This window comes from Molossus molossus, unplaced genomic scaffold, assembly GCF_014108415.1.
Source record: "Molossus molossus isolate mMolMol1 unplaced genomic scaffold, mMolMol1.p scaffold_m16_p_1, whole genome shotgun sequence".
NCBI classification, from domain to species: Eukaryota; Metazoa; Chordata; class Mammalia; order Chiroptera; family Molossidae; genus Molossus; species Molossus molossus.
Window position 1 is genome coordinate 51,111,383 of NW_023425344.1, and position 25,911 is coordinate 51,137,293.

At 38.1% G+C, this 25,911-nt stretch overlaps 1 protein-coding gene across 5 annotated transcripts in view; it reads left to right on the top strand.

Moving 5' to 3' along the window:
- Positions 1-25,911, top strand: part of RUFY3 (RUN and FYVE domain containing 3) — an 82,456-nt gene that overhangs the window by 19,654 nt on the left and 36,891 nt on the right. For 3 of the 5 annotated variants that reach the window (XM_036252615.1, XM_036252623.1, XM_036252644.1), the window contains exons 2-4: positions 22,917-23,090; positions 24,139-24,256; positions 25,350-25,451. In XM_036252615.1, the coding sequence (XP_036108508.1) occupies positions 22,917-23,090; positions 24,139-24,256; positions 25,350-25,451 (394 nt within the window). Of the gene's footprint in view, positions 1-11,185; positions 11,240-22,916; positions 23,091-24,138; positions 24,257-25,349; positions 25,452-25,911 lie in introns of those variants that run through there. The other 2 variants (XM_036252653.1, XM_036252633.1) reach the window with 2 other exon arrangements.

Genomic DNA, 25,911 nt, shown 5'->3' on the forward strand with positions numbered 1-25,911 from the left:
TTCCTTAGCAAACTTGCCTCTCAAATACAGATAATAAGAGATGGACTATGAAGAAATGATTTATTGGACAGACACATTGAGAAGAGAACCTTTGCTCACGTCTTTGGCTTTAGGGTTACGTAGAGAACTGTACAAATGGCAGACTTCATACATGTTGTTACTGCATAACTGCAGTTCTCCCCTGAGAGTTGCATTTTGTTTCAGTGTTCATTTAGGATATCTGGCACTTACACTCTAATGAATAAAGTGAGACTTTACGAAACATCTGTGAGTGTAATAATAATACTGCACTTCACACAAGGAGTGTGTTTTGGTCTGTCAGTTGGTCAGAAATATTTATTGAACATCCCTTGATGCAAAGTCCAGTTCTAGGGACTAAGAAAGACAGCCCGTGCCCTCTGAGTCACCATCAAGGTAAAGAGATGAAACGAAGATGTCAGAGGCTGCTATAAAACAAGTGTAAACTACTTAATTACCAAAGGACAGCCCTGTTTCTTAGGAACCGGAGTGTGGTATTCAAAGCCATAGAGCACTTAGAGTGGTCACATTTCCCAAAGTATAGTTGCTTGTGCAGGTAGGACATCAGGTGTTTTCTATTCAGTAGGAAATATTCTACTGATAGGATATAAGCAAGGAAAGTCCCTTGAAGATGAAATGGAAAGTGTTTGTTATTCAGTGACTGGGAAGTGTCTGGTGCTGAGGTAATTCATTTACTAAGTTAAATGACATTCACTAGAGTACTTTTACTCATTAATGTCACTGCATGGTAGTATAACCCCATCCTGCCTGGGAACTGCATATGTTTTAATGAAAAAAGTGCATATCCTAGTGGATGTATACCAAGAAACTTCATAGCATGAATTCTCTATAGACTGGTGCAGGGCTTTTTATCCTGGGATCCATGATCCTAAAATTGTATATAAAATCTTATATCTGTGGATTTTTTTTTTTCTGGGGGAAAATCCTTAGTGTTCATTAGAACCCCCAAAGAAAATAAGTAATGCTTAAAAAACATGCAGTTTTTATCATAAGGTCAGACTCTTAGCCCTTCATTCAACATACATTTAAGTATCCACTCATAATTTATGCCCGACACTACGCCAGGTCCTCAGGTACAGCACGTGAGCAAGCTGGGTCCTCTGTGTGTGCCACTCCTAGTTGTGGTTGCAGCCCTCATACATGTGCTGTCACAGATTTCTCCAGGGACTCAAACTGCACTGTTACAAATGCTTACATGAACCAAACACCTCACTTTTGTTCACTCATAGGAATATTGCTTAAAAATTAAGTATATAGCCCTGGCCGGTATGGCTCAGCGGTTGGAGCGTCGGCCTGCGGTACAGAGAGACCCGGGTTCGGTTCCCGCTAAGGGCACGTGCTTCGGTTGCAGTTTGTCCCCGGCCCTGGTTGGTCGTGCGGGTGGCAGCCGCTCGATGTGTCCCTTCACGTCGATGTTTCTCTCTCTCTCTCTCTTCCTCTCTCTCCCTCCCGCTCTATCTGAACAAAAAAAAAAAATGGAAAAATGTCCTCGGGCGAGGGAAAAAAAAAAAAAATTAAGTATATACTCAAAGTAATAAAATTGTTCAGAACTATTTTTTCAGACAGTTATACACTGGATTTTATAATTAAGATAATGTTTACATTGCATGACTTTAGGGTGGGGATACTTTTTAAAACAAAACATGCAAATTGAGGCATTTGCTAAAAGACTTTTTGGTAGGCTTCTAAAAATGTATTTTTCATCCCTAAAGGCTGTTTTAAACAGTACCATCATTGTATGAAATTCCAGCTGATGTCTTCCAACACTTGTGCACATTCTGAAACTTACAGCCAAAGGAAGTGTCCAACTGAAACCAATTGTTCAAAGCTGCAGAGGGTCTTAACTGATGGGTGGGGGTAGGGTACTTCAAACAAGTACAGTGGCAGTCCTTGCGGTGCAGTGCTATAGAACCAAAAGGCTTATCTTAGAGCATAGAAGAGTCCCTGTTGAGGTAATGTTAGAGCTCTGACCTAAAAGTTTTGTGGGATTTATCAGGACACTAACTGGAGGGGATGGGGGAGGGTTAGGGAGACAGAGATACCCCAATGCCACAACCGAAAGATATTCATATATAGTTTCTGCCTCTTTACAGATTTCCTTTCTATTAAATTTTCACCTTTTAATCAGAAATATTAATAAAGCTACATGCTCTCTAGGGATAAAATGTTAGGGGTAGTAGGTTTTTTTTCTCTTCTGGGTATGTACAATGTTAATTTTTTAACAAAATCTGAAGTTTTTAATAGTGAATGAGTAGAAAAATAAAACAACTATTACTCTTAATATTGAATATGAGTAACATCAATCTGTAATTAGACTCCCTATTTTCACTTCAAAGAAAATAATAAGCATGTAATGCTCAAATTGACATTCGAGGATGTATAGTAATTGGTAGAGCCACGATTCAAACACATGCAGCCGCGGTTCCACCCAGGACACAGCACTCCCGTACCAGAATTCAGTGAACATAAGTCCAACAGACCTTTACGCAATAAGGGATGTTTTCTTCCCAGTCTCTGGTGACATATTTCCAGCAGTTCTGTGCACAGTTGAACACAGCATTGGCCAGTGAGCATTCACATGAGGCCAAAAGCATGCCATTTGGGGCTTGCTTGGTGATTGCCATCAATTAATTGGAGACCATTGCTTTTTATGCCCTTTTCTTTTTCCTCTTTTCACTCATAAAGTGTGTGAAAATATTTACAAAGTTGTGCAGATACTGCCAAACAGCAAAAATGGCACACTGCTGAAACCGACAGCACCTTTATGTGCTAAATTTAAAATGTTTCTCAAGCATACATAGAAATGATGTGAAAAGCTGTTTATGGTAGCAGTAACATTCATGATTATGGATTGTTTGAGCTGGAAACTAAATTGAATTCTTACTCTTTAGCCAAGCATTCTCGTGCCTTTCTTTGGGTGATCTTGCTTACCCAATGTTTTTCAAACTTTTTCAATATTTACCTATTAGAGCTGGCTGTTGATTCTGTACTTCACCAAAACCCTGATTATTCTTGTTACACTGTTCCCTCTTGAGACTCTTCATGCTGACATTAAATCAGGAAAGGGGAAGAACCCTTGACTCCCTTCCTCCACGAAGCCTTCTCTAACAATCCAGCATCCTCATCTTCTGAATCAGGGGGAACTGTCTGTGTCACTTGATACAGTGCACTTGGAATCTTCTCCCGTGATATTTTAATCTGTGTGATTCCACTTCAGAAGGCCTCACAGTACTGTGTACTGTTGGTGGTAGATATCCAGCACAGTTCAGGTGAACTCAGTAGTGCCCCATGACCCCAGAAAAATAATCCAATTTAAAAGAAGAGTTTTAGAATACTTCCCTCTATTGCATATAATTTATGATTTCAAGGTTTTTAAAATTTTTCTTTATTCATTTATCTTATATTTCAAATACATTATAAATTATTTAGAAAATTTTAATTTGTTGTTTAAAAATTTCATTAATAATAATTAGTGTTGATGAAATTATGAGAAGACTTGGGTGGGGCCTCTGCTAAAAGAGTATACATTGCTACAGCCTTTTGGGAATCACTTTATCAGTGTGAATCATGAACCTTAAAAAATTAATTCCACATGATTATACCAAACATTGATCCTAAGGAAATAATCAGAAAGATAAGGAAAAAGTTTGTATATGCATATTTATCATAGTATTATGGTGTATTGTAGCAGAATCTTAAAAGCAACCTAAATAGCCTAATAGGGAAATTGTTCAGTAAATTGCAGAACATCTTTTGATAAAATAATCACTAAATATGGTGTTGAGGAAGACATAAGATATTGTTTAGAATATAATATGCTTTAAAAAGCTGTCTCCCAAGCCACATGTACACTATGATCATAATTTGTTACAAATGTAGGTACATATACACACAAATAAAGGGAAATGTACCAAAAATGAAAAAAATTACTATTTCTGGACAGGAACTACAGGTGATTTTTATGATATTCTTTATACTTTTTTATATTTTCCAAATACTCTACAAGAGCATAAATTAATATAATCAGAAAAAAAGCAATTTTTTAAAAGAAAAAAGCTTTTTGGAAACTAGATGTGCAATCATCCGTTCATCTGACTCATTTATTTATTAAGCACCGTCTGTGATGGTTTCACACATATGTGAATAGAAAGTGGAGTTACTGCTTTGGATTCAATTCCCAATGCAGTTTTTATATATTTCTAGTAGACATTGAGTTCTTCCAGGTCACAGGCCGTGTTTACCTACTGCCTTGCTTTGTTTGCGAAGCTGTCCACGTGCTGCGTGCAGTGTACATGTGCCCCACAGTGTCTGCACTCCACTCAGATGCTGTCGGTACAGCATTTGATGTATTCCTTTCCTAAGAGTTCAGAAAATAAGTCACTAGGAATCTTTTTCTTTTTCTTCAAAGTATCATGTTATTCTTTGCTTTCGATATGGCACTTCTTTTGTCATCTGCCCTTGGCGAGTAACTGAAACATTTGTTGCCACCAGCCCAGTTAGCCTCTGATTTATATGGTCGGGTTCTCCAACTTGTGATTACGGGTGCACAAGGCAGTCTTTGTGAACTTCCCAAAACAAGAAGGTTGTATAGCTTTTAGTACCATCTCAGACGCCTACTGGGCAAAGTTCTTTGGACAGGGTTCATCCCTTTTTGCTGTGCTCTGGGAATAGCCTAGCTAGACATCCTTGCAAGGTAAGTTTTACCCATCTGCCTTTGAGATTTTATAAAATCCTAAAACTGGGAGAAAAAACTGGGAGTGGCATTTGATCCCTAATTCATATTTAAACCACACAAGAGCTGTGTGATGCCTCTGAGCTGACCTCATATAATGTGCTCTCCCTAATATCAGCTTTCTCTTCCCCATTTCAGGTCTACTTTCAGTTTCTTCCCAACTCTTTAATGCTCTTGCATTGGCATCTGCTTTGGTGCCCTGTTGCTAATCACAGTGCCTTACCGTCTTTCTGCTGGTGAGCCTTTTCTGGACCTTCTGCAAATGGAGCTTTCACTTTCATCTTTAATTTGTACCTTTTTCCATGGAGTTCATTTTCACTCTTCTTAGGTTATCAGCTTCCAACACCAGCAGGCCATTTGTCCTAAGCTAACCACAGACATACTTGTCATTTTCCAGAGGTAAATTCTGTACCAGATTAGATAACTACTACTCAGTGATGGCGCTCAGATTGGAATGCAAGTTGTCGGATTCCCAGGCCTGGGTGCCTGGGATACCTAGCTGGAAAGAGAGCCCATGCTGCCATTTGAGAGCACCCAGAGTATTCTCTGCTCTTCAGTTGTGGTTCTGAATAGTTTTGGGTTTTTGGTAGAGTCTCTTCTTTTAGGGGGAGGTGGAGGGTGTAATGGGGCACAATTTTCCACTGTGGTTCCTCCACCCCCTACCAATCCACAAAGTTGCTTTTGAATACAGGGGAGTAAATACTAAAATCTGTTCCTTTGCAATTTTTGGTATTTGAGCTTTTCTGGAGAACAACACATAGAAGGATTTGATGATCTAAAAGCAAAGTATGGAGAAACAATGAAGCAAACTTGTTGCCAAATGGCCCCTCAGTAATTATTTGTTTTTCAGTAATTTGTTTTTTATAATTAAATATTCCCCAAATAAAATGTATTTAGTATTGTACGCATATATTTTAATGAAAACAACTTTAATAGTAATGTATTTTAATTTTTCTAACACCTATATCTATAACTACCATTGGATTTAGTAACCTTGCCCTGGCCGGTTTGGCTCAGCGGTTGGAGCGTCAGCTCGTGGAGCAGAGACCTGGCTGGTTTCGGTTCCCGCTAAAGGCACATGCCTCGGTTGCAGTTTGTCTCTGGCCCCAGTTGGAGTTGTGTGGGTGGCGACCAGTAGATGGGTCTCTCTCACATCAATGTTTCTTTCTCTCTCTTCCTCTCTCTCTCCCTCTCACTCTATCTGAAGATAAATGCAAAAATGTCCTCGGTGAGAATTAAAAAAAAAAAAAGATTTAGTGACCAGATTCACTTTTTTAGATATGTGCACACAGAGTTCCCTTACAAGTTCATGTAATTTTATGCATGTGCAATCATACCATACCTGTGTTGTGTGACCTGCCCTTTTTTCCTGTGCAGTATCTTTCCACATGAGTAAATGGAAATCTGTCTTACCTTGCTTAATGCCTTCAGTTATTTGGATGTGACATGATGTCTTTGGCTCCCATATTACAGACAGTTAGGTTGTTTCTAAATTTGGCTACCACTGAAGTTTGGGTACAACATTATGTTTATAATTTGAACACCTTACCAGTTTTCATTTTCAGAAGTGTAATTTCTGGGTCAAATAGTAATGTATTTTAATTTTTGTAACAATTTCCTAGCTGCCATAAACATTTTATTTTCATAGCATGGTATCATGATCTCTCACATAGGCTACTTCTTTGCAACTCATTTTTGTCTTTCGCTGCTACACTTGGTTGTGGTTTCTCACACTGTATTCAAATCTGAACTTTACAAAGGAAACAGTTGAAATTTCTAGGACAGTTGATTCAGCAATTGTAAACTGCACGATACCATTACATCTGGGTGGTGGTGGTGTTTTTTGTTTGGTTGGTTTTTTGTGTTTTTGTTTTGTTTTGTTTTTTCTTTAAGCTAGTGACAATACCCAAAGCAGAAGGGAATGAGTTTTACTGTTAATGTACAATGAGAAATTTTATGTTTTTCTAAGATTGCAAGATTTTGCTTTCTGGGATGAGAGGACTGCTGAAATTTCTTTTTTCTTTTTCCTAGAGGTGTAAAACTTAGGGTGTATATTAGAAATACTGCATTTCATCTGAGAATCCAATAAGGCCTAGTCCTGTGGGCAGCAACTTCCCAGTTGAGGTATATCAGAGATGTTATCTCTGCCATTGCAACCATTCAGGCAAGAGGGCAAAGGGTCTACCAAAATGGGGAGCCCCCCTTTATCCCCTCTCTTCCCATCAGAACCTGTCCTTCCTAGCCTTCCAGTGTCTCCTCCCTGCTCACCTGATTTAGGAATCTACTTTATCTTCTCTCATTTCTCTTATACCATTTCCATTGACCTTATGTCATAGTTATTTAGTTCTTCTAAGGACATTATTGTCTATGGACACTTCATTTCGTCACTTCTATACAAACCAATGGTATTAACTGTCCTTTGCTCACCGTACATGTTCAGTAAATATTAAATGGCTCAAGTGTTGATAACTACATTGAAAAAAACCCTACATTTCTCCTCCTGTGTCTTTCTCCTTTACTTTCACACAGAACACTTCACTTCTGACACTCTAGTCAACAAATTGGGTGAGAGGGTTCCCAACACCAAGCAATTCTGCAGCACTAGCTGGGTGTCCTACAGTTTAGCTCGATTCTGATTGTACCTGGAGATACATCAGATCCCACAGGTTAAGGGTTCAATTCCATGAGGCTGCCTCCCCACTTCAAATGCCAATTAAAAGTAGTAGGTCCCAGGGTACTCAAAACTTTTGTCCTATGTGGCTATAAATCAGAGCTTCCCATGACATCCTCCCCCTTTAATTTGATTATTTGTTAGAACAGCTCACAGAACTCAGGGAAACATTTACATATGCCTGTTTATTAAAAGACCTGCTTAGCCCTGGGCGGTTTTGCTCAGTGGTTAGAGTGTCGGCCCGCAGATCGGATAGTCCCAGGTTCGGTTCCCGCTAAGAGCACGTGCCTCGGTTGCAGTTTGTCCACGGCCCTGGTTGGGGTTATGTGGGTGGCAACCACTTGATGTCTCTCTCTTATGTCAATGTTTCTCTCTCTCTCTTCCTCCCTCTCTCCCTCCCGCTCTATCTGAAGATAAATGAAAAAAAAAAAAAAAATGTCCTCAGGTGAGGATAAAAAATAATAATTTGAAGATATTCCAGAGGGCAAAATTTTTTTTTTTAAATCTTTTATAAATCCTTCAGCATGGCATCCATTCTTTATTACAATAAAATTCTGACATGCCAAGGTAAAGTGGAGAACAACTTTAAAAGGAGAAAACAAACCTTTTACCTTTCAGGGGAGGAGGGCTTTTTCAAATTGATTCCATTGCTCTGATACTTATAGCTTTAAATTTTGTTATCAAAACAGACCGTCTGGTTGGAGCAGAAAAGTACTCTAGGGGGACATGCCACGGGGAAAGTTGGAGAGATCCCTGTACTTAACCACCCATTCCTACCCAGAAGTTCACTTTCCAGAGCTCTGCACAGATCGGGGAGGATCTTTATATTTTGTTTTAAAAGCATAGACTTATTTCATTAGGTGACAAATACAGTTTCTAGCTCAAGAAATAAAGAATAAAATAAGAATATTCACCTTACTGACTTTCACAAGATCATATAACAAGTCTGTGGAACAAACTGATTTGATGGTTAACGGAGTACATTCTTGTGAATTTATAACCCTACATACAAATCTAAATCTGTAGCATAACATCAGAGGGTTATACCTGAAAATTATATAAATATATCTATATCTAGAGTATTTTAACACTAATTTACTCTAAAATAGTAGTAGCTAACACTTACATTGTGCTGTTTCTGTATGAGATCCTTTCTAAGTGCTCTACACATATAGCTCCACAATTGCAAATTCCACAGAAGCTCTGAAAACCAAAAACATTTTTCATAAATTTGCCTGAACCCATTTAGTGCTAAAACATGGCCTGAATTTATTTGCAACTATTTATAGTATTAATTAATTAATTTGTATTTTAATCCTCACCTGAGGATATGTTTCTATTGCTTTTTAGAGAGAGAGGAAGGGAGGGGAAGAGAAAGAGAGAAACGTTGATCAGTTGCGTCCCGTATACACCCCCTTCAAGGATAGAACCCACAACCTTTTTGGTGTACAGGATGATGCTCCAACCAGCTGAGCCGATTAACCAAGGCGAGGCTATTTATAGTTTTTATTTATCATATTTAATTTGAATATTCATGTACTGCTGGCAGAAATATTAATGTGCTTGATCGTGAAGTGCTGCCCCAGCGCCTGCTAGTTCTATGCTTGTGGGTCTCAGGATGTACCATTTTACCTTTCTAAAATTAAGAAGTATATGTATTTTTTATTTCAACATTGATCTAGGGAGAAAATATTCAGATAAAGGATTTGGGACCTATGTATACCCTTTTACTCTTCACAACAGTGCTGTAAGATAGGTACTGTTCTCTCCTCCGTTCTGTAAATGAGGAAACTGACTGAGGAGAAAGATGAAGTACCTGGACCAAGGTCATACAGCCAGTAAGGGTTGGTTATAAAGTGACTTACTTGGGCCAGCCGGTGTGGCTCAGCAGTTGAGTGTCGACCCCTGCACCAGGAGGTTACCAATTCGCCAGTCAGGGCACATGCCCTGGTTGTAAGCCAAACCCTCAGTGGGGAGCATGCAGGAGGCAGCCAATCAATGTTCTCTCTCTTCGATGTTTCTATCTCCCTCTCCCTTCCTCTCTCTCTAAAATTAATGAAGAAAAAATATATTTTTTAATAAAATAAAATGACTTACTTGGGATGTTGGTGAAAGTTTAGGAATTCAATCCTGGTTCTCTGTGCTGTACTCCTATGCTTAGTTTTCTAAGTCATTAATTTCTAGACTTTTGAATTGGGAGACAATACAAGTGTAATAGAGTATACTTGCATTCTTTTTATATTACCTGCCTAACCAGTAGTCTTTCTATATATCTAGTTTCCAAAAGTTCCACTTTAATCACAGATCACATCACTAGATCCTCATCTGTGTCCTTTTTTGTACATCTTTGTAGGATAACTGATTATATATTTGACACTAGAATGTACCCTTACAGCCCACTTGATTAATAAACCAGTGAGAGAGTAGGACAAATGATATTCTTTTCCTAGAGGATGATTCCACATGACTGCTTCAGACCCTATGCCGGCTTCCATGATAAGTTTTCAAGAAGGACTTATCATGGACAGCATATTCTTTGTCCATATTCTCATTTTTGTTATGCTTCATCCTCTAAGGACTTCTCTTTATTTTCTGTGTATTTACACATGAAATTCACATGATTAGTGAAATGAAGTATGAATATTGCAGTTGTGTGTAATAATAGTTTGAGTTATTAAAGGATGAAGCTAATCTGTTTTTTTAAATTTTTATAGGTTCTCAATTTTTTTTTTTTTTTTTTTTTACCCTCACTCAAGGACATTTTTCCATTTTTTTAGTTCAGATAGAGTGGATGGGGGAGAGAGAGAGAAACATCAACATGAAAGGGACACATCGAGTGGCTGCCTCCCGCATGACCCCAACCAGGGCCGGGGACAAACCGCAACCGAGGTACATGCCTTTGACTGGAATTGAACCTGAGACTCATCAGTCTGTGTGCCGGCGCTCCAATGATTGAGCCAAACCGGCCATGGCTCAACTTTTATTTCAGAATAGTGATCATACAGCTTTAAGACAAATATCTATTATATTTGTAATCTTCATAGTTTTTCCTGTCCTTTTGCCTCACATGGAATATTCCATGTATAAAAACATTGAATTTATATAAGGGAGAGAGTACTATAATTTTAATGGAATAAACATCTTTTTGTTGAATTATAAGTAATTGATTTTGTCACTCTTCAAAGCAGCATCTTTTCCTTCCTATTGTTTTGAGAAATGAGAACTATGGGGGTGGAGGGCATTGGGAAAGGTATTTAGATTTTTGTTGTTGTTATTTTAAAAAGAGTCACTAGTTTGCATAATGATGTTTGTCCTGAGTCTAAAAAATATTCCACATGTGTTCATGTCACTGAAGTGATCAAAATAAATGTTAAATGACATCTATATTATACACAATTAGAATGCAAAGAGCCTCATCTTAATTTTCAGTGGGGAAACAAAAATCTACATTACTTTTTTATGGGATATGAATCTTTGTTTCCTTTTACTAGGAACTTTGAAATTATTAATCTTAGCTTCGAAACATAGTTAATAGTATTGACACCTGGGCTTGGTTAGTGTCATACTCCTCCTGGGGGGTATTCCCAGCCCTTTTCACTGTAATCTCTAGGTTAAGTGGAAAGAGTTCCAGGACTCTCCCTTTCAGTTATCCCTTTTGAAACCTTGTTTTTAACAGCACTTTCTTTTCTTGGCTTTGCATGACACTTTATCTTTCTTTTCCTTTCTTTTTGCCGTTTGCAAAGACTCTTGGGAGGATTTGACAGATTTGGTGGAGCAAATGCGCGATGATACAGAAGGTGCGTGCCACACCAACATCTTTCCGCATTTTTTTTCTTTCTTTTTTAAAAAAATTTCAATCCACCTTTTGATTGTTTTTCATAAGAGGTGATGTCAACTTTAGGTTTTATTTCCCAGGGCAGTGAGTGGAGCATATTTGTCAGATTTTTCATGTAGATACTTCATACATCATTAGGGTTTTCAGAGCCTTGCATTTAAAATCTTGATTCATCCTTGTGGTTTCAAGTAAAGTGGCATTAAAATCTATGTTTATATTGTTCCCTTAGAATACTTGTTGAATGACATGTACAAAAGGGACTTTATTTCAAGATTATATCAAGTTTCTATGTGACTGTTTTTTTCCATTTGTGTGTTGGGGTGGTATGAATTTTTTTTATCATTCATGAAAATATATATATACATATTTATATATTTCTGTGGATCCCTCAGTAGTCGAAGCAAACACATCCCAGTGTTCTAAAGTGTTCGGTCTGGACGGTTGCTCTGATTTGTAGATTTCCGTGACATTAAGTGCCTTCAGCTCGGTCATGACTCCTTTCTGGTAGAACTGCTTTGAAAAGTCACATTTATGTTGTTCTAATGTGTGAAGGTTCCCCAAACCAGTGATTGTTTCTTCTGTAATTGGCACCTACCTGTAGAGAGCTCAAGGTGATTTACACAATTTAAAATAAAAATAGAAAAATTGAAGTTTGGCTGCACCTGACTACATCATTTTACATTCTCTGGGTTTGCCTGGGCAATTAGTCAGCTGCTTCAGCACACACATATCCACCGCCCTGCCCAGACTGGCCTTTTCACCGACTCCCTCAGCCTCCTCTCCTGCCTTGCTCCTGTGACAGTCCATCCGGGGCCTTCACTCCCCTTCTCCCTTCCCCAAGCCAGCTGTGCCACCCTTCAGTCCATGAGAGCTCCAGGAGGCTCCCCGACCTCTGGCCCACACACGTTTCTCCATTCACTCAGGCCCTACAGAACTTGGAGCTTAAGGCTTTTTACTTCTCTAATTCTTGTGTTTAACATCCTAGTTAAAGGATAAAATCCTTAAAAGCAGAGATTGTCTTAAAATCAGACCTGGGGTGGTCACACCAGACAAAGCTAAGGCAGTTTTCTATCTCTAGTGCTGCCCAGTAGTTTCTTCAGTACTTGACTTTGAATGAGTAGATTATCCTGAGTTTTATCTTGTTTCCTATAGTGAAACTATCTTTATTACATCCTTGATTCTGCTTCTAATATAACTAGTTATGTATGATTCAGTGAAAAACAAATCAGTATTACTTGTTGATTAACCATTCACAGACAAGAAAAAAAGAAGAGGGTATAGATTCATTCAGTGAGTAGTGTTTACTATTATGTTAGCTGTTATTATTATTTACGAGGCACTAGACAGGTTTAAGGTTTTGATGTCTTTAATAGACTAGGTACTAAAGAAAAATGGTACATAAAAGCCAATGAATCTATGCCCTTTTTTTTTTTTAATGTGTTTTGACTGATTTCAAAGAGAGGAAAGGAGAAGGAGGGAGAGATAGAAACATCTGTCAGCTGCCTCCTGCAAGCCTTCTATTGAGGATTGAGCCCACAACCCTTAACTGGAAATTGAACCTGCGACCTCCTAGTGCATGACTGAACCCTGGGAAAAGTCTATTTTTCTTTATACAGAAGTTTACTGCAAAAATCAAGCCTACTATGAGAGCCTACCTTTTTCATTTTGTTTTTGCTGGAATTTTTGTAAATTATTATCATAGGTAAAATCAAAATGGGAAGATGAGCAGTAACAGTAGAGCACATAAAATATCCAGAATATGTGAATTGTATCAGTACTTTAATGATTTTTGTAGATTACCAGTCAAGTGGTATATGGTAATGTTGACCAAGAACTGTTTACAGAAAAATCTATCTGGAATGTAGTTTAAAAAAAAAAATTAGAATGGGGGGAGGGAAATGGCTGTGTTAACTTTTGAGTCATTTTATTCTTGTCTTTTTAAATATTATTTTGTACTTTTGTCTTATTTCAGTTATGTGAAATGCCAGAATTTTACTGTATTATGTAACTTTGAGTTTTTTAAATGAATACTTGTAGCAAGAATAAATATGAGTTACAGAGAGTTAACCCACATAATATGCATAGCAGCTCAGGGTCTACGGAGGATCCTTGTTTCAACCCCTGGGAAAGCTAGCCCGGCCAGTTTGGCTCAGTGGTTGAGCATTAACCCATGCACCAAGAGGTCATGAGTTTGATTCCCGGGCAGGGCACATGCCTAGGTTGTGGGCCAAATTCCCTGTGGGAGGCATGCATGAAGTAGCCAATTGATGTTTCTGTTTCTTCTCTCCCTCTCCCTTCCTCTCTCTCTAAAATCAAAAAAGAAAAAAATTTAAACACACACACACACACACACACTGGGAAAGCTGGTAATGTATGTGGACCCAGACCTTTTTAGGAGACCTTCAGTGCCGAGCTGTTTCATTTCCTTTGTTACCTGTTCTAGGGATGTGTCATGACAGTCAGCTTTTTAATAGATAAAGTGTTAACACTGGCTTCCAGACTCCTGAAAAAAATGCTTTTTAAAGTAACAAAGTCTAGGAGGTTGCAGATTTGAACTGTTAAATTTTGTTTATTTGTTTTTTAATTTTGGCAAAATCAAAGGTTTCTCTGGCGACCTGATTTCCCACAGGGCTGGTTAGCTTTATATTCAGTGTGTCTGTAGCTGGTGTCAAGAAGAACATGAAGTGTCTTCTCAGGATAATCAGTTATCTTGCATCTCATCTCATTATATGCTATTAATTTGTGTCTGCAGATTTTGAAAATCACTAGATTAAGTGAAAGAATAAAAAGTACATAATTTATATTTTTAGTTTTGCTATAAATATTTAATTTCTTTCTGTAGTTATCATAAGCCTCATAAACAGATTCTGTGAATTTGCAGTTGCCCAGATTACTACCCATCTCTCTGAGCATTGAAATGATTGGGACATTACTTGAATTAGAGAAATAATACAACTGTGTGAAATAGACCTGATCAAGTTTATATACTGGTTCCTTGAACTGTTTTCTTTTGGGTTAAGATTTGATGTCCACCGTCTTGAAAAAATGAAAGGAACATATCTAAGAGTCTTTCTTAGCGTCTAGCACTGTGTCATATAGTCATTCAATAAAGGTTTATTTTAAACTAACTAAAATTATAATATTTATGGAGGACCATAATACTTTTTAATAGCTAACAGTATTTTGTGCTTAATATGTCCCAAGAATTTAAATACTTAACATATGTGAACTTGTTTAATCTTCAAAACCCTATTGTCATTTTATAGATGAGAAAAGTAAGTCCTACAGAGTAAGAAACTTTTCCAGTGGAATACTACTCAGCCATAAAAAGGAATGAACTATTGGTACACGGAACAACTTAAATAAATCTCTAAAGAATTATGCTGAGTGGGAAAAAGCTAATTTAAAAAGCTGTATACCATATGATTCCATTTATATAACATTCTTGAAATAACAAAACTATAGAAATGGAGACTAGTAGTTGCCGAGGGTCAGGAGAGGATAGTGGGCTGGAAAGAAATGGGTTTAGCTGTAACAGGGTGATATGAGAGATCCTTGTGTAGATGGAACATTCTGTGTCTTGATTGTAATTTAATGTCAGTATCCCTGTTAGGATAATGTACTCTAGATATGCAAGATGTTGCCTTTGGGGGAACTAGGTTAAGGGTACATGATATTATAATTTCTTACAACTGCATGTAAATCTTCAATTATCTCAATCAAAAGTGCAAAGAGAGAGAGAGAGAGAGAGAGAAAGAAAAGAGAAAAGAAATTATCACAGAGTCACACAGCTTGGGAAGAGTTCAAGTTGAATTCAAACTCCAGCAGGTTCCTTTATCTGAATAAAGTTGCTATGAACATTCATGGATGAATTTTATGTAAATATATGTTTTTATTTCTCTTGGGTATATACCCCAAAGTGGAACTTTTGGATCATATAACTATAGTTTAATGCTTTGGGGAACTGCCAAACTGTTTTCCAAAAACAGTTGTGTTGTTTTATACTCCTACCAACAGTGCAACATGGTTCCAGTTTCTCCACATTCTCATCAACACTTGTTTTATGTTTTAATTTTTTAAATTATATTCATTGTGAACATGAAGTGGTATCACATTGTGGTTTTTATTTGTTTTTCCCTAATGAGCATTTGCGCATGTACTTATTAGTCATTTGTGTATCTTCTCTGGAGAAATGTCTATTCAATTCCTTTGCTCATTCTTTTTTACTGGGTTGTCTTTTGTTGTTGAATTTTAAGAGTTCTTTATATACTCTGGATACTGGATCTGATAATCTAGGGATCTTCAGATTCTATTGATTATTTTTAAATAAGGATTGAGTAAGTAAGTGTCATCAGACTAGTTCAATGGTGTTTTATTACAAAATCTTTTTAATACTTTCAGTAATTTCCTTCACCATCAAGGACAACTCATTTTATGTCCAATTTTATACTCTGAGAATTATTATAGCAAAGGTTCAGAATAGATTTTTTTTTAGGAATTATTGGTCTTCGGTCATTTTGAACGTAGAGTAAGCTTTCCTGTCTATACCTCTCAGTTTGTCATTTTAAATCTTTTATTAATGTTCTTCAGTATTGTTGGGAAAATCTCTGTATGACAGCTGTTTTGTTTCTCATATTCATATAAAAGTTTTAATCTGTCAAATAACCAGGAAGTTCTGAACATTACTACTATTTTGCTACATATGTATTATCTCCACTTTGCCAAGACTGGGGTGCAATGTAACATACTTAATATTAACATACTAAATATAACTTACTTCCCTTCAATTATTTATAAACAGTTTTCGAGATTTCTCTGTATGAATATCAGTCATTGCACTATAAAGAGATGAGAGGGGTCTTGGTCAGATGATTGGTTTGTAGAGCAGTGTGACTCACTGGCACACCCAGCTGTGGCTTCAGGCACACATCTGCCATCACTGTTAACTGAATGAGCCACCAACTCAAGTTTACAAAAATATTTTCATGGGGAAATTCACAGTCTTGAGCTATTAATGGAGACCCACACATTCATGAGCTTTGATATTTGAAAGCCAAGTAATATAGTTCATTATTGTAGCTACGGTCATTTCTACACATTTTTTTTTAGTCCACTGTCCCTGCTGTGTTCCCCACCAGGGTGATTCACACCACCATCCATCTGATCGCTAGAACTAGAAACATGGAAGCTATTCTCCATTCTTTCTCCTTCCCTCACATCCCAAGGGTCTTCAGGTTGTGAAATCCTGACGTTCTGCCTCTGGATCTTCACTCAAAGCTAACTCCCTCTTCTCCACACAGCACCTACTGCTCTGTCTGGTTCCATGGCCTATTGTTCCTCAGCTATTGCCGCAGATCCTCACTTGCTCCTCGGCTTTCAGTTCTTGTACCCTTTTCTTGTTGTTGTTAATGCTCACCCAAGGATATTTTTTTTTTCCATTGATTTTTAGGATGAGGGGAGGGGAAGAGAGAGAGAAAGAAACATTGATGTGAGAGAGATACATAGATTGGTTGCTTCCTGCACATGCCCTGACCAGGGCCAGGGATCCAACTTGCAACCCAGCTATGTGCCCTTGTCCAGGAATCGAACCTACAACCCTTCTTCGGTGCGCAGGCCAACGCTCTGACCACTGAGCACCGCCAACCAGGGCGAGTTCTTTTTCCCTTCTAATTCATCTTCCATAAGGCTATTAGAATGGCTTTTCTAAACCTCAAATCTGTAACATTACACCTCACATTAAAATCTTTACTGACTTTAAGGTAAAACCCACTCTTCTTAAATTAGATTCTTAACAGTGTCTCCCTTACCTATTTCCCTTTCTCATCTCACAACACGTGCATGCATCATAAACCTCTGGCATTTTTTGTTTTATTTTTCTTAGTATGCCATGTTCTTTCATACTCTGTGTCTTTTCCCAAGCTATTCCTTCCATCCTACTTTCTTTTTCTTTTTCAAATTCTCTTTTGATTTTTAGAGAGAGAGGAAGGGGGAAAGAGAGAGATAGAAACATGGATGAGAGAGAACATCGACTGGCTGCCTCCTGCATGCCCCCCCGGGGATCGGGCCCACAACTTGGGCATGTGCCCTGACCGAGAATCAAACCAGCGACCTCTTGGTGCGTGGGTCGATGCTCAGCCACTGAGCCACCCGGCCGGGCCATCCTACTTTCTTCACAGCTCTCCCCCTGCCCCTTCCTTGTCTGACTGATTTCTTTCTGCATTTTAAGATTGAACTCAAAAGTCTCATCCTCTGTTAGTGAAATATATGGCACCTAGTGATTTCTATATATTAATTTTGTATTCTACCTCCATGAATTATTATATTTTTGTAGAGATTTTATTTTGTCTGATTTTTCTGGGTGTAATCAGATTATGTGAGAACACTAATATTTGATCCACTCTTTTACAGTTTGTATGTCTTCAATTTCTTTATCTTTAATTGGTCTGCCACCCTCAGTACAATGTTAATAACCTTGTTAATTTCCTTAAAATTCTATAGAGTAAATACACATAAGTTAAAAAAATCCTCATCCTCTGGGAACTTATATATAAGTTCCGCCCCTTGAACTTGAATGAAAAAATAGGGGTCCAGGTCAGGTAGCTTTTTTCTACGCTTGTTACCATGGTGTCCTATTCGTATTTTTGTTAGTGTTCTTATTGCTGTATGTTTGCAGTGCTTCTCAAACTTTTCCACAGAAGTTTATCAATGGCAGAAGAAATTGTATGGGACTTACAGCCTGCCTGAGATGCTACATTAATATCATGTATACTGTCTTAGCCTTAAAAATATGTATAAAATTTACATTTAATTTGATACAGTGGGTACATTTTGTTTAATATAAAAACATTTTAATTTGCTATCCTGGAATAAAATTGATCTTTGTCAAAGATGATAATGTTTATCCTGAAATTTCAAGTGTTTTCTGTAAACTTCCCTGCTTCATTTTCTAGACTTCTGTATTTCCCAAGTTCAGTAAATAATAATTACTTCAGCTCTGGACAGTTTGGCTCAGCAGTTAGAGCATCAGCTCGTGGACGGAAGAGTCTGGGGTTTAATTCTCTGTCGAGGGCACATACCTTTGTTGCAGGTTAGATCCTCGGCCCGACCAGCGCCATGTGGGAGGCAACCAATTGATACGTCGCTTTCACATGGATGTTTCTCTCTCACTGCCCCTCCCCCTGCCCCATTCTATCTAAAAATCAATAGAAAAATATCCTTGAGTGAGAATTTTAAAAAATAATTTTAAAAAATACTAAGTATTTTGATGTCAGAGACTAGGTCTTTTATCTCTGGATTCCCAACATTAAAGACAGTATCTAACACCTAGCATGTGTTCAATATTAATTGAATAAAATGAATGAATGAACAAAAATTCAGTCTTGGATTAATAGTCTTAAATGTCAGCATTGTGAAAAATTAAAATTTTAATGATTTTATTCTTACAGAAAAAGTATGACTAGTTATGACTAATGATATTGTGAAAGTCATGCATTTAAAAGAATCATTTTATGGCTTATATAACAAAAGTTCATTTAACTTTTTATAGTTCAAAGTATAAAATACACAGAAAAAGATCTCATATGTATTCAGCTCAATGAATTTTCACACATTCAGTAATTTCACATAACTAATATACATATCAAAAAACAGAACTATAACAGCCTCTTGGAAGTCCCTTCATGCTCTCATTTTTTTTAGTCCTCACCCGAGGATATTTTTCCATTTATCTTCATATTGAATGGGAGAGAGGGAGGGATACATCAATGTGAGAGAGACACATCCATTGGTTGCCTTCCACATGGCCTCTGGTCGAGGCTGGGGATCTAACCTGCAACTGAGGTACATGCCCTTGACCAAAATAGAACCCACGATTCCTTGGTCTGCGGCCGACGCCCTAACTAATGAGCCAAACCGGCCAAGGCCATGCTCTCATCTTTTTAACAGCATATATTATAAAGTAATTTCATACTTTAGTACAAGTCAAGACAACAAATTGAATCTAGAATTTCTTTTTATTTTTTTTTATTCTCACCCGAGAGGACATTTTTCCATTTTTTGTTCAGATAGAGTGAGAGGGAGAGAGAGAGAGAGAAACATCGACGTGAAAGGGACACATCGAGTGGCTGCCACCAGCATGACCAACCAGGGCCGGGGACAAACTGCAAGCGAGGTACGCGCCCTTAGCGGGAACCAAACCCGGGTTTCTCTGGACCACAGGCCGATGCTCTAACCGCTGAGCCAAACCGACCAGGGCTAGAATTTCTTATTCTGTCACAAATCAGGCTAATGATTTAGTATTTATAATTAGTAACCGATATTACAAAATAGTTTTTTTTTATCCTCACCTGAGGACATTTTTCCATTTTTTTGTTCAGATAGAGTGGGAAGGGGGGGGGGGGCGGCAGAAAGAAACATCTACGTGAAAGGTACACATTGAGTGGTTGCCACCCGCACAACCCAACCAGGGGACAAACTGCAGCTGAGGTATGTGCCCTTGGGGGAGCATGCAGGAGGTGGCCAACTGATGTTCTCTTTTATCAATGTTTCTATCTCTACCTCTCTCTCTCTCTCCCCCTCCTCTCTAAAATCAATAAAGAAAAAAGATTTTAAGAACGTAAATAAATAAAATAAAAAACAATGAGCAGTAAATTCTTTTGAGCTCTTATGTATAGTTGTCAAATTTTCTTATTTTCATTTGACTTTTAAAAATTTGTTCAGAGCAGTAGTTCTCAGTGGGGAGGGAACCTGGTTTTGTCTCCCAGGAGACATTCGGCAATCTCTGGAGATCTGATGACATTTTGGGTTGTCGTCATTGGAGGGTGCTACTGACATCTAGTGGCTAAAGGCCTGGGTTGCTGCTAAACTAGACTCACAGATCAGCCCCCCACCTCCCCTAAAAAAATTATAGGCCAAAATGTCAGTAGTGTCCAGATGGAGAGTAATATTTTATAAAGAATGGGTAGATTGCGTTTGATCCAGTTTAGTTCAGATAGGGTCTAGCACTATACTTATGGAGTACAAGATACTAGGAATTTAATTTCCCCAGGTGCAGGTCCCATCTTTCTGTAGTACATGTGCTCAGACCCCAACCAAAAGTCTTGAACATTTCTGCTGTGATGACCAGAAGAATGCAGTGTGTCCATGTAGAAGAGTTGGTAGAACTCTCACTCCTTCTGGGGAAAAGTCTTAAAGCATGGTGTTTGTACATACAGTTTTACCCACGTGAGTGGTTGTCACTAGGTTGGAATCAGGTTGTTACATGCTTTGACTAGCAGCATTGTTTAATTTTGTTATTAGTTCCCTGACTTAATGGTCTACAGGCCTGAGGCAGAGGGAATTGTTCCTGTGGCCACCCAGTTATCCAACTTCAACCACGTTTTCTTACCATCTGTTGAGAAGTGTCAAATGGAGAATTCAGTAGCTGTCCACAAACATCTATGCTTACCTGCATACCCCTGCCCTGTTTCTTTCTCCCAGTGATTATGGGAGGTCAGAAACACTAGCGTAAATGCTGGTAACGAAGTTATAAATTAATATCTGATTAATTTGTTCTTCAAAGCTGTTTTTCAGGGGGTACCTTTTTAAAAAAAAAAAATACTTTTGTGTCCCTTGTGAGCTTATTCTAGTCTTGACAACTTGACCTACCCTGAATAAAAAGCCACATTTGAGGCACGGCCCTAAAACATTTGTTGATGGTCAACAAATAATAATAATAATGGCAATATACCAATTCTGACTTTCATAATAAAGTATTCTCTAAAAGTATTGCCACAGAGCACAGAACAATAAACCAAGATTTGTGTAATTGGAACTATAAATCTATGGAAAAGCCATAAACTTAATGGAGATTAGCTTAGAATGTGACTATTTGATTCTGCTCATTTAACTGTGAAAGCAGATATAAATGAGAACATTTTTTGAAGAAAATTGTTTGGCACAATTAAAATAATCTCTTATGTGTTGTGGCTTGTTTGTATTATGGGAGCATAGATTTATCAGTATTTTTGAAACTTAAAATATTTAATAGATCTTTAGGACATTTTCAGTTTTTATATAAATCTGATATATTTGATGTTTGAGAATATATATGTATGTCATAGTAGAAAGAGCATTAACTTTCATGTCAGATCTAGGTCCAAATTCTGCCACCTATGAACTTTGGCCTTGGACCACTTAGCTATTAAGGGCCTGCTGCTTTCCCACCTGAAAAGAAGGGATGCTACTTAAATGATTGAGTCACAAGAATTAAATGAGATAATCATGTAAAAGAATGGTCAGCAGGAGAGAAGAATAAACATTTTTCGGAGTCATTGATTCATTTATAAGTGGGTTATAGTGGTCATGAGCACAGGGTTTGGAGTTGGAGAAACACAGGGCCTAAACTTCGGCTCTATTGTCTGTTACTAGCTGTGTGCGGGGGCCATCCTCTTTACTCCCTAAGCCTCATTTTCCTTCCTTGCAAATGGGTGCTGTTGGTACCTGTCTCATAGCATGTTGTAATGAAGGATTGAGATCATACTTGTAAGAAGCAGCCAACAGTACCTGACACAGGATACACACCAGTAAATGAACATACTGAGTGTCTAGATTGTTTAGAATTCTGTTGATAAAATATGGTACTTAGTTCTTCTCCTCAAATAGTTTATCTGACTGGTTGATGAGAGCCATACACCCTATGCTAAGTCTTAAAAATTTTGTGAATTGATTAAGTTTTAATATTGCATTATTCTAATAATGTTAATTATTTTAATTTAATAATGCTTAGTTTAAATAATGGTGATAATTAGTATAAATACTAATACTGATAATAAAAGTAGTATATTGGGAATAAAATTTAAATACTTTTATCTCATTGGATTTTTTTTTCTTTATTGATTTTAGAGAGAGAGGAAGGGAGAGGGAGAGAGAGATAGAAACATCGATGAGAGAGAACATGGATTGGCTGTCTCCTGCATGCTCCCCACTGGGGATCGGGCCCACAACCTGGGCATGTGCCCTGACCAGGAATCGAACTGGTGACCTTGGTGCATGGGTTGACACTCAACCACTGAGCCACACCAGCCAGGCTCATTGGTTTTATTTATTTTATTTTTATTTTTTTGGTACATGCCCCTAGCGGGAACCAAACCCAGGACTTTCTGGTCTGCAGGCCAATGCTCCAACCGCTGAGCCAAACCGGCCAGGGCTGGTTTTATTTTTTAAAGCACTTCACAAATTGTGTAGAGAGTAAGGGGGGCAGGGCAAGGGTAGAAGCAGACCAGTGTGAAAGTTGTGGAATAGTGTGCAATGAATGGGTACCCAGGTTAGGGTGCTGACAGAGGTGGTGGTGAAAATATTAAAAGACTGTACTCAAAGCCCAAAATTTGATAAAATAAATGATTTTTACTGTTTCATTGAGGATGAAATCAACATCATTTTTTTACTGTTGTTAACAACAAGTACATGGCAGAGAAGATTACAACAGCTAATAGTATAATTTGATGCCACTACCTTGATTCTTGCCAAGACAACAATAGTTTTAGCCACCATTTCTTCTGCACCATCAATGCAAGGGTCAAAGCAGTGTAATTATACTGAATTTTAAAATGCACTGTTTTCAGTAACCAGGCATCATCTTCTTTCTTCTCCATTGGCTGCAGATCCTAATTATCTCATGGCTAACGAGCGCATGAACCTGATGAACATGGCCAAGCTGAGTATCAAGGGCTTGATTGAATCAGCTCTGAACCTGGGGAGGACGCTGGACTCGGACTACGCACCTCTCCAGCAGTTCTTCGTGGTGATGGAGCACTGCCTGAAACACGGCTTGAAAGGTGGGCCATGGCCTCCCAGTGCAAAGGGGCGTTCAGCTGTTTCCTAACAACACACACTCAAGAAGAAAAGCATTCTTTGTGGAGCCAAAGAATAAGAGGCTTGAATTAATATTAATCTATTGGAATGTCGAGATATGGTTGACTTAAAGGACTTCTAGGGCTTAGGAAACACAGATCATTAAATGCTAGAGCTGGAAGGGCTATTACAGTTCCAATCTGGCAGTTGTGTTTGACAGGTTGCAGATAGGCTTGGAATGGGATGTGACTTTCCCACAGTCACACAGTGAGCAGGGTAGAGCATGTGCTGGAGCCTAGACCTCCCAATTCTTGCTTCTGTGCCCTGCCCACTTAACCATAAACTTTTGAACGTAGGACCTGGTCTTGTTCACCTTTGCTTCTTCCCCGGTATTTGATAGCCTGTTTCTGGATTATATATTTGTTCCTATTGATCTGTTTCTTCACTATACAACACAGCTTTAAGTATTATATTGTTAAAGTGTTTTGTTATATTTTAGAGCGAGTCCATAAATTCTTCCTAAAAGGAACACTGAGTCTTGAGAAGTAGGGGATTTTTGATTTTCATAAAATTTTACAGATTCTGAAAGCATGAATAATTTTAGAAACATCTGGTAATGTAACCCTAGCTGGGTGGCTCGGTTGGTTGAGCATTGTCCTGTACACCAAAAGGTTGTGTGTTCGATTCCCAGTCAGGGCACATATCTGGGTTGCAGGTTCAATCCCTGGTCAGGGTGCATAATGGAGACAAGTAATCAATGTTTCTCTCTCTTTCCCTCCCCTCCTTCCCTCCCTCCTTTCCTGTCTTCCTTCCTCCCTCCCTCCCTTCCTGTCTTTCTTCCTTTCTCTCTTCTTCCTCTCTCTAAAAATCAATAAACATATCCTCAGGTAAGGATAAAAAAATTATTCAAAAATATCTGGTAATCTAGGTTTGGTTCCCAGAAAAGAGCATTGAATAGATGGGAGAGGGGTGGAGGGGGCATATTTATGTTGTAAAGAATATTAAAATACTGCTTTCTTTTTATCTCCTTAGCTAAGAAAACTTTTCTTGGACAAAATAAATCCTTCTGGGGGCCTCTAGAACTGGTAGAAAAGCTTGTTCCAGAAGCTGCAGAGATAACAGCAAGTGTTAAAGATCTCCCAGGACTTAAGTAAGTGTAAGGTTGAATTCTGTTTGTCAGGGAAAACATTTTATTAACTATCCCCTTGAAGAGTCAGACAAAGACAGTGATAACCATAATAATTTATTTTATAACAACCCAAAATTCATACTGTGGTTACGAATTGGCACTGTTTTGAGAGAACTGGAAATGTAGACAGTTAAGAGAAGTATGCCTGTGAAGGCTAGTTATTATTATTAATCTGAGTGAGATTGTTAAAATACCAAGCGTTTTCTAATGTTTTTTTTAAAGTATTTGTAGGAATCAGTTAGTGAATTTCAAGAAATTAGATCAAGGGAGGTGGCATACTGGACTTGACTTAAGAAAAAGAAGGTATTTGATGGAGCTTGAAAACCAAGATTAAAGAGTTTGTCAACCTTGGCCGGTGGCTTAGTTGGTTGGAACATTGTCCCGTGTACCAAAAGGTTACGGGTTCAATACCTAATCGGGGCACATACAGGAGGCAACCAATCAGTGTTTCTCTTTTTCTCTCTCTCTCTCTCTCTCTCTCTCTCTCTCTCTCTCTCTCTCTCTCTCTCTTTCTCTCTCCCTTCTTCTCTTCTAAAATCAATAAATATATCCTCAGGTGAGGATAAAAAAAAAATTTAAAAACAGTTGTCAAGTGAACCTCAGGAACTGACACCCGGAACCTGCCTTAGAACTTGAGAAAGAGTACTAATCACCTTCCCAAATTAGATTGGTTTAATTTTAATCAGATAGATGTCTAAGTGGCCTGTGCCCGCATTATTATTATTTGGGTACTGATATGATTCACACTACGTTTATGAGGATTTACTAATCTGATGGACCATTTTCAGTTGAGCCTCCCAGAGGTCTTGCCTTCAAATTGTGGTTTGATTCAGTAATTAATTCTTTACCAGAGCATTTGTTCCAAACACACCCTCCAAGTCCCTCTAGACCACACAGAATTTCTCACACAGGATATGGTATGGTGGGAAAGGTTGTGGGGAGCACCTCAGTGTGCATGTTCTGCTGGAGGACCATTAGCAAGAGTAAGTGAATCTGTCCCACTGTGACCCCTCTTTCTGCTACCTTTAGTTGTTTGGTTTCTGTGTTTTTGTAGGACACCAATAGGCAGAGGAAGAGCCTGGCTTCGATTAGCATTAATGCAAAAGAAACTTTCAGAATATATGAAAGCTTTGATCAATAAAAAGGAACTTCTCAGGTATGAACATCTTCTTGTTGGACTTTCCTTTTGTTCTGCTACGTTTTCCATCATGAGTTCAAATTATATAAATTTATAATTTTTGTAGGTCAGAAATAGTTGACTCATAACAATTTCACATAGTTCAAATGATACCTTCTTCCACACCTCAACACATATGTACTCAAGAGTAAGTGTTGTTATATTACATATGTTTTCTGTCACTATGGCATATATATGGTCCTTTGCAGGGCAATCCAAAACTTAACACCTCCAGAAAACAGGAAAGGCTTTGACACCTTAGCATGCACACCATGTTCAGTAAGACAGGAAGTTGACATGTAACATTAAATTCAGATGAAACACACACAAAAATGTTTTTCCAAATGGATCACAGATACAAATGAGAAAAAGAAAACAATAAAACTTTTAGAAGAAAACAGACAAAATTTTTCTACACAGAATACAGAAAGTTCTACCT